The 10879-nt window shown below is 49.6% G+C and overlaps 1 protein-coding gene across 1 annotated transcript in view; it reads left to right on the forward strand.

Moving 5' to 3' along the window:
• The window catches only part of LOC123753261 (autotransporter adhesin AIDA-I-like), a 39213-nt gene extending 29979 nt beyond the window's left edge, over nucleotides 1-9234 (forward strand). Inside the window, exon 5 of the mRNA XM_069324101.1 lies at nucleotides 6946-9234. Coding sequence (XP_069180202.1) covers nucleotides 6946-9234 — 2289 coding nt within the window. The remainder of the gene's footprint in view (nucleotides 1-6945) is intronic.
• Nucleotides 9235-10879: the final 1645 nt, after the last annotated feature.

A 10879-nucleotide genomic window follows, 5' to 3' on the forward strand; every position in this document is an offset into this window, starting at 1 on the left:
AGGCTCATAATAAACCTTTTTCATAAATTTGCACTTGTAGTGTAGTAGTACACTTAGAAGTAGTAGAAGGTAGTACTCTTCTGGTGTACCATCATGATCATGTTGCAAGATGTTCAGGCTCACTTACACAACCTTGAGAAAATGTTTGCAACTCAAGCTGAAGCAACTTTAAAGATAAAATTCTCAAAGTGCTAATTTTTAAAGAAGATAATTTCGTAGGTCATACAGTTACCTCTTCAGGAATCACCTTGAATGAATAAAAAACTATTGCTGCTTGTGATTTTCCAACGCCATGTATTGCAGAAGCCGTAAGACAGTTGACAAGTCTTTTAGGATTATATAATTTATTTATTGCTGGATTCTCTATAATAACCTCTCCCTTTTACAAGTTGCAAAGAAAACATGAACCCTTTGTTTGGGAAGAATCCCAAGATCAGTCATTAAGTAAACTCAAAGCAGCATTGATCTCTTCACCTGTCTTTAGGTACCCAGATTTTTCTAAACCTTTCACATTAGTCACAGATGACAGTGATGTAGGCTTGGGTGCTGCATGACTTCACATTGAGGGACACAGAGATCACACAATAGCTTATGCTAGCTGCACATTATCTAAAAAAAAGATAAAAATTATAGTGCAACTGAGTGTGAAGCTTTAGGAGTTATATGGGCTCTAAATATTTCAGGGATATAATCTATAATTATCCTGTCCATGTTCTTACATTAAGAACATCTTCATTACATCAACCATTAATTCCTTTGTTCATGAATAAGAATCCCGTTGGAAAGTTTGCTAGATATTTGTTCATTCAAGAGTTCAATCCTCCAATTTGGTTATATTGCAGGGAAACAAAATGTTGTAGGTGATGCTATTTTTTAACACGTAGCTGCAATTCATGTAAATTATTCAACATAGATGCTACAGAAGTTGAGGCAGACAAGACCTTATATGGGCACCTGGCATTAAGTTTTTGACAAAGCAAGATACTTGTTCGACTCACAAACCCCCAATACCATTGAAAGAGTTAGTGATGAATTGACAATTTACTGTGTAGAGTAGTAACGCTAGGGATCTTTCTTGGGAGGTGTTGTCAGCTAGTTGTCCCAGCATTATTAGTACCAACTATAATCAAGTGCACATCCAGGAAAGGATCATACTCTCCAGCAAGGTCAGTTGAAGTATTTCTGGCCCAAAATGACTAAAGAGATTGCTCATTATGTTGAAAGTTGTTTAATTTGTTTTAAGTATAAGGGACAGGTCAAGGGACCAAATCCTATTCATGTGTACCCAGCGACTAAGTACCTTGGGAACAAGTATCAAAGGATTTGTAAAAAAAAAATTACAGAAACAGAAAAGGAGAACAAACATTTGCTCTTAATGGTTGATAATTTTTTCACATTGTTGTGAATTAGCTCCTATCCAGAACAAAACAGAAACTATAGCCAGTGCATTCCATGACCAAATAATTGGTAGATACAGTACACTAAAAGTTATTCTCTCAGATAACGGTCGAGAGCTCAGTAATAGTTTACGCTCACGGCTAACGATTGCCATAGTTTTTTATTTTGTGCGGGTCTCATGTCAGGTTTGGTGAAATGTTACATATATATTCTTCTAGAGCATTCTCTTGCGAACAAATTGATACTAAATTTAAATACATACATGGAATATTAAGGTGAGCAGACCGAAAAGATTATAAACATTTTAGTGTTGCCTCGCGGTCACCCGAAACGACCGGCTCAATCCCAGAAAGTTCACAGTTTCTTCTTCTTCTTCTTGAGAATAGGTGCAGTTTGCATGAAGGGGTAACCCTCCCGATGACTGCACCAGGACAGATGTAAGGAGATGCGTTGATGGTGAGGAGGAGAAGAAAGTCAAAAGCGGTAGATGTGATGGGCCGTAGAGAGAGGAGTGGCGACGAAAACAGAGGCGAACGTTAGAGGGAGACTCCCCGCACCGGGGGGGCGGGGAGTCGTGGTCACGGCGGCAGCTGATCCAGGCACGGCATAGCCGTGTGCGCAAGATGGGAACTAATACTTCTCCGGAAACTTGCATATCGGAAAGCGCAAGCAGTACGCTTCCCAAATCACCCACAGGTCGGCGGGCAGCCGGCCATCAGGCAGTACCCTCGGCTGAGACATCCTATCCGGCACCCTATAAACAAACACCTTCTCAGACGATACCCAGATAGTGGACGAGCACCATGGGATCGGAAGCACCCGGGCATCCCAATAAGGGCCCAATTCCGGACCCTCACAGGGCACGACCCCAGCAGACGGGACTAGGCAACCACCAGACCGGGGCAATGAAGGAGGGGGAACAGCAGGGGATGCAGGCGCGGCAGCGACCCCACCACAGGGCACAGGAGCCAAGGCTCCCCGGCGCACATCTTTCCGCAACATCACGACGAGGTCCCGATCATCAGGGACAACCCCCCACTGCGGGGATCCAACAGCAGGTGACACAGGAAGGGGGACACAGGTAGCAACTTCGGAGCCCCGCACAGCACCATCATCCACGGCGGGGGACGCCAGCTGAGCACCATACTCCCCCACCTCCTCCCAAGGCACACCACGAAGGGGAGACACACTCCGAGCCCGCCGCGAACGCTTCGAGACAGGCCGCACCACACCACGCCCAGCAGGCCCCTCCGCAGGCACGGCCACCATCGTTACATCCACACAGGCCACACCCGCACCGTCCGAAGAGTCCACAGAGGCCACATCACCCACACTGTCTACATCATCCACGGAAACAGCCTCAGAACACCGACGTGCACGCTTCTGCAAAGGAACGGAAAGAGCAGAACCACAGTCGTTAACACACACAGGCACGGCAGGCACCTCACCTTGCCGAAGCACCCCCTCCAAAACAGCAGAACCTGCGTCCCCGGGAGCCGTTACCACATCCACAGGCGGGGGTGGGACATGAACCTCCACCGGGACACCCTGCACTACACGCAGCGCAGGCGACGCCCCGTCACCCCCACACACCGGCTCAACAACCCCAGGGGCCACAGCAGTCACCTGACGTGTCGCACAGGCCGTAGAGCTCTCCTCAACAGGCAGAGCAGCAGACAGGCAGTCAGGCGCCTCAGGCACAGCACCCACACCGTCCGAACGCAACAGGGGCGGAAAATCCTCCGCACGAAGAACATGCACCCGACCAGTTGCTCCCACGTCGCACGCCGCAGCCAGATGACCTTCGTGATCACACCGATAACAGGTGCGCGGTTGACCCCGGTACTGGCAGCGGAGCGTGTAACCCAACACGGACATCGATGACGGTACACTACACTTCAGCGACATCGTCAGGGTGCGGGAGCCGTCAAGCATACCAACACAGTGCCCGGCAACGACCTTATTCCATCGGACACTTAACAGCCCCAAACCGTTCGAAACAGGAGGTTAAAAAGTCGTCCTGAAATTCGAAGGGGGCACCATGCACTGTCACAGACGTCAAGGTGACACTGAGATTCACTACCTTAACGGTGCCAGCAGTATCAGGGAGAGGGTAAACACGCCCCTCACACCGCTCGAGAAACGCCTGAAAGGCAGCCTGGAGGCGGAACTTGACTACAGCACGGTGGCCATGAAGCAGCTGGATGCCCACCAGGTCCGACAGCTCCACATGCAGCACGTCCACCAGGGCGACACCAACCAATGGATGGTCCACTGGCACCGTAAACGCCAGACCAGCTGACAGCGTCCTCGCCATTGGAGGGCGAGACGTCCCCATGGCTAAGCAAACGTCACCCTGTCAGTGGCAAACCACCACCAGCAGGGCAAACAAGCGATCACCCAACGTAAACACTAGCCAGAAGCGGAGAGACCTCAGGAACGTCCGACCTGGCCGGCGGTCACCACGCAACCCCGTACACAGTTTACTCCACGGAGCGCGAAAGTGTTAACTAGTTTGTGTGATTTGTATAACATTAAAAAATGTTGTATTATGTCATATCATCCAGCAAGTTATGGGTTAGCAGAGCGTACTAACCGGAAAGTGTTATATGCTTTGAGAGTCAATTTGAATTTTGATAACAGTAATTGGGATAAATTTATACCCTTAGTTCAGTGTGCCATAAATTCTTCAATTAATGCTTCTATAGGAAACACCCCTCATGCTATTCCTTAAGGCACAGATAAGATCCTTCCTAATGAATTGATTACTGTACCCCATCCCCCCACCCACATGCTCCTTTGTATAACTCAGATGATTATGTTCAAGTAAAGCGATGATATGTGCAACTAGTTTTCAAGAAAATGCGAGAACACTCGTCTAATGCAACAGCAGAATTTACTCGAGAAAGGAATGCATGAGCTAAGCCCAGTAAAATAACTGTCGGATCTGTAGTAATGGTCAACAGCAGGGCAGGGCCCCTAACAGGTGGGTGGACAGTGTTTCGGATTCGTAGTCCTGAGGTTCCGGGTTCGATCCCTGGTGGAGGCGGAAACAAATGGGCAAAATGTTTCTTTCACCCTGATGCCTCTGTTACCTAGCAGTAAACAGGTTCCTGGGAGTTAGACAGCTGCTACAGACTGCTTTCTGTGGGTGTATAATAAAAAAGAGGCCTGGTCGAGGACCGGGCCGCGGGGACGCTAAGCCCCGAAATCATCTCAAGATAAACTCAAGAATATGGTACTTAACCAAGACAGGTCTGGCTCTATGTACAAGCTTACTAAGAAATATTTGGGTTCATATAAAGTAATAGACCTTATTAAGGGTAACAAGTACAAACTTGAGAATTTGTTAAGAGGAGAGTATATAAATTAAGCCTTACACCACATGAAGTTAGCTAAAGTGACTGTTGATGAGACTGCTGCAGAAGATGACAATGGAGCTCCCCCAGACAGATTCTCCTATTAAGACACCACCTACTGTGGTTGACAGACCACTTGACGTAGAGCTACCCCATGCCATCACTCATAATCTTAGATTTAGACCTTTAGTCTCAACTATGCACTCACCACAAGTCCACTGTCTAGATGTTAATGAGATTAATTACCAAGATGAGAGCTTGACACATGCAGTTTCATCTGTTTGTGATCTTTAATCAGAGCCAGAGTTGTACAGTGCTCTTGACGAACTACGTGTTGACATTCGCAGAATCTAAAACTAAGTGCATTCTGCAGTAATTGTTCTGTTTTTGTTTGGCCAGATGCGACAACTATAGTCTCCTGGACGAATGAGTTCTCTTGTTTGTTGCCTTACTTCCCAGTACCTCTTCCTCATGTGTCTTAATATTATTGCACAATGCTATGTCTATACTATTTCAACTTTGTACTGTTTCTTATTCATATGCCAGTGTGAAGTCTACTGTGCCATTTGTATTTTTACAGAGCATGTCATCAAGAGTTCTCTTAGTGTCCCAGCAACCACACTGAGGCCAAGGATTCCTGACAAGGAACAGTTCCTGTCACTCCAGAGTTGACTGATTGACTGCAATCACCAAGATGTAGCCTTCTTGGTCCAGTCCTTGTAAATATTTGGTAGATATTGTGCATATTTGTTTTCTGATCTCTAATAAATTCATTATGGTTGTTAGGTCATAACTCTTGTTCTATTTAATTCAGATAATTGTCTTGTATGATTTCCAAGCACGTATCACTGACAAGATATTGATTTTTTTTACACAATCCTTTTTTGAGTATATATTCATAACTGATGATTAGACATGAACATGTTCTCACGGTCTTGTTTCAATTAATGCATTTCAAAAGGATTTCAAAATGAGTAAGACTATGTTCTAATTTTGCTGTTCTCATGGCAAGCGGTGTCAGTATAAACGCACACCTCTACTGCCATTTATTATTTAATCTGATATTTTACATTTTAAGGCATTAAGCAAGCCAGCGAGGTCCTTCAGAATCTATGTATTAGCTAGCCAGAGACTTATCGACAAGGGATTAAGATTTGGTAGGGTGTCTCAGTGGTGTCAGCCATCAAATTGTAGAAGATTGGAGTTTAGCCAATCCCGAGACATCTAGGCCTCTGACGTCATTTCCCCTTGAGTCAGGGAGTGTCTGCTCTAAAGTGGGCACCGGCTGTATTTCATGGACCTAGGGCCAGGTAGGACCTCGGGGTGCTGGACCTATCTTATTACCTCACTCAATAAAGTCCCGTGACGCATTCTAGTGTATTCTCTACTGTCCCAAGTAAGAGCTATCACCAATACTGCAACCAACAAGTAACTAAGCAAATTAGTACACCAGGACTAATATACCTCAATTCACCGGGGTATAATAATAATAAGCCCCAGTACACCAGAGGTAATATACTCCAGTACACTGGGTGTAATGTACCCCAGAGGAAATATACTCCAGTACACTGGGGGGGGGGTAATATATCCCTGTACACTGGGGATAATGTACCCCAGTACACTGGGAGTAATATACCCCAGCACTCCGGCGTAATATCCCCTAGTACTCACGTGTCGTCGAAGTGGGGCAGTACCGGGCTGTTCTTGACGAAGGCAAGGACGTCCTGGTCGACTTGGACTGCTTCCCGCCCAAGGTAGAACCGGCAAGGTTGTCCTTCTCTCTCGAACTGGTTTGCGCGACCCACGGCGGAGCTGTACACATCTGGGGGTGAGGGAAGTGTTCTTACCAGAAGGGAAGGGAGTGGAGTGGGGTGAGACTGGGTAGCAGGAGCAGTGGGGTGAGACTGCAGAACTGGGTATAGTGGGGTGTGTGGAAAATAATCCACAGCCTAGTACAGTAGTTCTGGTGTGGACTCCCCAGCAAGGTCTCCTTAACACTTGAGCGGCTCTCAGCTCACCCTAATGAGTTTTAACAAGCGATCTCCTCAATCAGGAAATTTTAATTTATAAGCTTTGTTATGAAGCATAACCATTAACTTAAATATGTGCATAGCATTTATTAATATTACAATACATTAGTCGATAATCGTTAATTAAGTTCAATAAATAAAATTACTCACCCCACCAGCGAGGGAGGAGGGAGGCAGGCGGCGCCATTACTGACACCACCTGCAGCAACACGCACTACGCGAGGGAGGCAGGAGGCGCCATTACTGACACCACCTGCAGCAACACGCACTACGCGAGGGAGGCAGGCGGCGCCATTACTGACACCACCTGCAGCAACACGCACTACGCGAGGGAGGCAGGCGGCGCCATTACTGACACCACCTGCAGCAACACGCACTACGCGAGGGAGGCAGGCGGCGCCATTACTGACACCACCTGCAGCAACACGCACTACGCGAGGGAGGCAGGCGGCGCCATTACTGACACCACCTGCAGCAACACGCTCTACGCGAGGGAGGCAGGCGGCGCCATTACTGACACCACCTGCAGCAACACGCTCTACGCGAGGGAGGCAGGCGGCGCCATTACTGACACCACCTGCAGCAACACGCACTACGCGAGGGAGGCAGGCGGCGCCATTACTGACACCACCTGCAGCAACACGCTCTACGCGAGGGAGGCAGGCGGCGCCATTACTGACACCACCTGCAGCAACACGCACTACGCGAGGGAGGCAGGCGGCGCCATTACTGACACCACCTGCAGCAACACGCTCTACGCGAGGGAGGCAGGCGGCGCCATTACTGACACCACCTGCAGCAACACGCACTACGCGAGGGAGGCAGGCGGCGCCATTACTGACACTACCTGCAGCAACACGCACTACGCGAGGGAGGCAGGCGGCGCCATTACTGACACCACCTGCAGCAACACGCACTACGCGAGGGAGGCAGGCGGCACCATTACTGACACCACCTGCAGCAACACGCACTACGCGAGGGAGGCAGGCGGCGCCATTACTGACACTACCTGCAGCAACACGCACTACACGAGGGAGGCAGGAGGCACCATTACTGACACCACCTGCAGCAACAAGCACTACGCGAGGGAGGCAGGCGGCGCCATTACTGACACCACCTGCAGCAACACGCACTACGCGAGGGAGGCAGGAGGCGCCATTACTGACACTACCTGCAGCAACACGCACTACGCGAGGGAGGCAGGAGGCGCCATTACTGACACCACCTGCAGCAACACGCACTACACGAGGGAGGCAGGAGGCACCATTACTGACACCACCTGCAGCAACACGCACTACGCGAGGGAGGCAGGAGGCGCCATTACTGACACCACCTGTAGCAACAAGCACTACGCGAGGGAGGCAGGCGGCGCCATTACTGATACCACCTGCAGCAACACGCACTACACGAGGGAGGCAGGAGGCACCATTACTGACACCACCTGTAGCAACAAGCACTACGCGAGGGAGGCAGGCGGCGCCATTACTGACACCACCTGCAGCAACACGCACTACGCGAGGGAGGCAGGCGGCGCCATTACTGACACCACCTGCAGCAACACGCACTACACGAGGGAGGCAGGAGGCACCATTACTGACACCACCTGTAGCAACAAGCACTACGCGAGGGAGGCAGGCGGCGCCATTACTGACACCACCTGCAGCAACAAGCACTACGCGAGGGAGGCAGGAGGCGCCATTACTGACACCACCTGCAGCAACAAGCACTACGCGAGGGAGGCAGGCGGCGCCATTACTGACACCACCTGCAGCAACAAGCACTACGCGAGGGAGGCAGGAGGCGCCATTACTGACACCACCTGCAGCAACAAGCACTTTGCGAGGGAGGCAGGAGGCGCCATTACTGACACCACCTGCAGCAACAAGCACTACGCGAGGGAGGTAGGAGGCGCCATTACTGACACCACCTGCAGCAACACGCACTACGCGAGGGAGGCAGGCGGCGCCATTACTGACACCACCTGCAGCAACACGCACTACGCGAGGGAGGCAGGAGGCGCCATTACTGACACCACCTGCAGCAACAAGCACTACGCGAGGGAGGCAGGAGGCGCCATTACTGACACCACCTGCAGCAACACGCACTACGCGAGGGAGGCAGGCGGCGCCATTACTGACACCACCTGCAGCAACACGCACTACGCGAGGGAGGCAGGCGGCGCCATTACTGACACCACCTGCAGCAACAAGCACTACGCGAGGGAGGCAGGAGGCGCCATTACTGACACCACCTGCAGCAACACGCACTACGCGAGGGAGGCAGGCGGCGCCATTACTGACACCACCTGCAGCAACACGCACTACGCGAGGGAGGCAGGCGGCGCCATTACTGACACCACCTGCAGCAACACGCACTACGCGAGGGAGGCAGGCGGCGCCATTACTGACACTACCTGCAGCAAGACCCATCATGCGAATGATGGATAACAGTGATAAATTCCAGGTACTCAGGTACGGCAAAAATGAGGATCTGAAACATAATACAGGGTAAAAAACACAAACGAATCTTCCCGTAGTAGAAAAACAGCATGTCAAGGATTTGGGAATAATAATGTCTGACGACCTAACGTTTAGGGAGCATAACCAAGCAAATATTGCGACAGCCAGAAAAATGATAGGATGGATTACGAGAACTTTCAAATCCAGGGATCCCATCACAATGGTTGTACTCTTCAAGTCACTTGTGTTGTCCCGTCTCGAGTACTGCTCAGTACTCACTTTCCCCTTCAGAGCAGGAGAGATTGCTGAAATAGAGGGAATACAGAGAACATATACGGCACGCATAGACGAGATAAAACACCTAAATTATTGGGATCGTCTCAAAGCTCTCCAAATGTACTCTCTAGAAAGAAGACGAGAGAGATACCAAATAATATACACCTGGAAAATACTGGAGGGCCAGGTCCCAAATCTACACAGTAAAATAACAACGTACTGGAGTGAACGATATGGAAGAAAATGCAAGATTGAACCAGTGAAGAGCAGAGGTGCCATAGGCACAATCAGAGAACACTGTATAAACATCAGAGGTCCGCGGTTGTTCAACGTCCTCCCAGCAACTATAAGAAATATTGCTGGAACAACCGTGGACATCTTCAAGAGAAAACTGGACTGTTTTCTAAGAGAAGTTCCGGATCAGCCGGGCTGTGGTGGGTATGTGGGCCTGCGGGCCGCTCCAAGCAACAGCCAGGTGGACCAAACTCTCACAAGTCGAGCCTGGCCTCGGGCCGGGCTTGGGGAGTAGAAGAACTCCCAGAACCCCATCAACCAGGTATCAACCAGGTACCAGGCGAAGAAGGGAGGTGGGAGGTGCCATTACCAAGGAAACATAAAACGTTGTAGCAACCTCCACTAACGTTTCAACAGGGTAGTTGGAAAGGCAAGTTGGTTGTGTGGTTCAACAGGCACTTGAGCAACCATAAACCAAAGAATAGTAAAGTATTTCTTTATGTAATATCGTAAATACGGTCTTTTCTAACACTGGTTTCTCCTGTATATGTTAAAAAAATACTTTTTTTCACATTTAAATATTCAATTTATGTACAATACATATATAAATTGTGAATGTTGTTCCATACCTGTATGAAACATTCTTAAAAATTTAGTTAATTGAACTATACGTTCATGTTTATATATTAAATTTATGTCATTTTGTAATGTACAACTAGGAGAGTACATTTAGGTGAGTACAACTTGGTGAGCACTGCTAGGTAAGTACATGTAGGTGACTACAACTACACGTGTCATGCCGTGGTGTGGAGGAGGAGTTAGTGGTGTGGAGGAGGGGGGGGTAGTGGTGTGGAGGAGGAGTTAGTGGAGTGGAGGAGGGGGGGGTAGTGGTGTGGAGGAGGAGTTAGTGGTGTGGAGGAGGGGGGGGGGGTAGTGGTGTGGAGGAGGAGTTAGTGGTGTGGAGGAGGGGGGGGGTAGTGGTGTGGAGGAGGGGGGGGGGTAGTGGTGTGGAGGAGGAGTAGGTAGTGGTGTGGAGGAGGAGGAGGTAGTGGTGTGGAGGAGGAGGAGGTGGTGTGGAGGAGGAGGTAGTGGTGTGGAGGAGAAGATAGTGGTGTGGAAGAGG

This window comes from Procambarus clarkii, chromosome 13, assembly GCF_040958095.1.
Source record: "Procambarus clarkii isolate CNS0578487 chromosome 13, FALCON_Pclarkii_2.0, whole genome shotgun sequence".
Taxonomy (NCBI): Eukaryota; Metazoa; Arthropoda; class Malacostraca; order Decapoda; family Cambaridae; genus Procambarus; species Procambarus clarkii.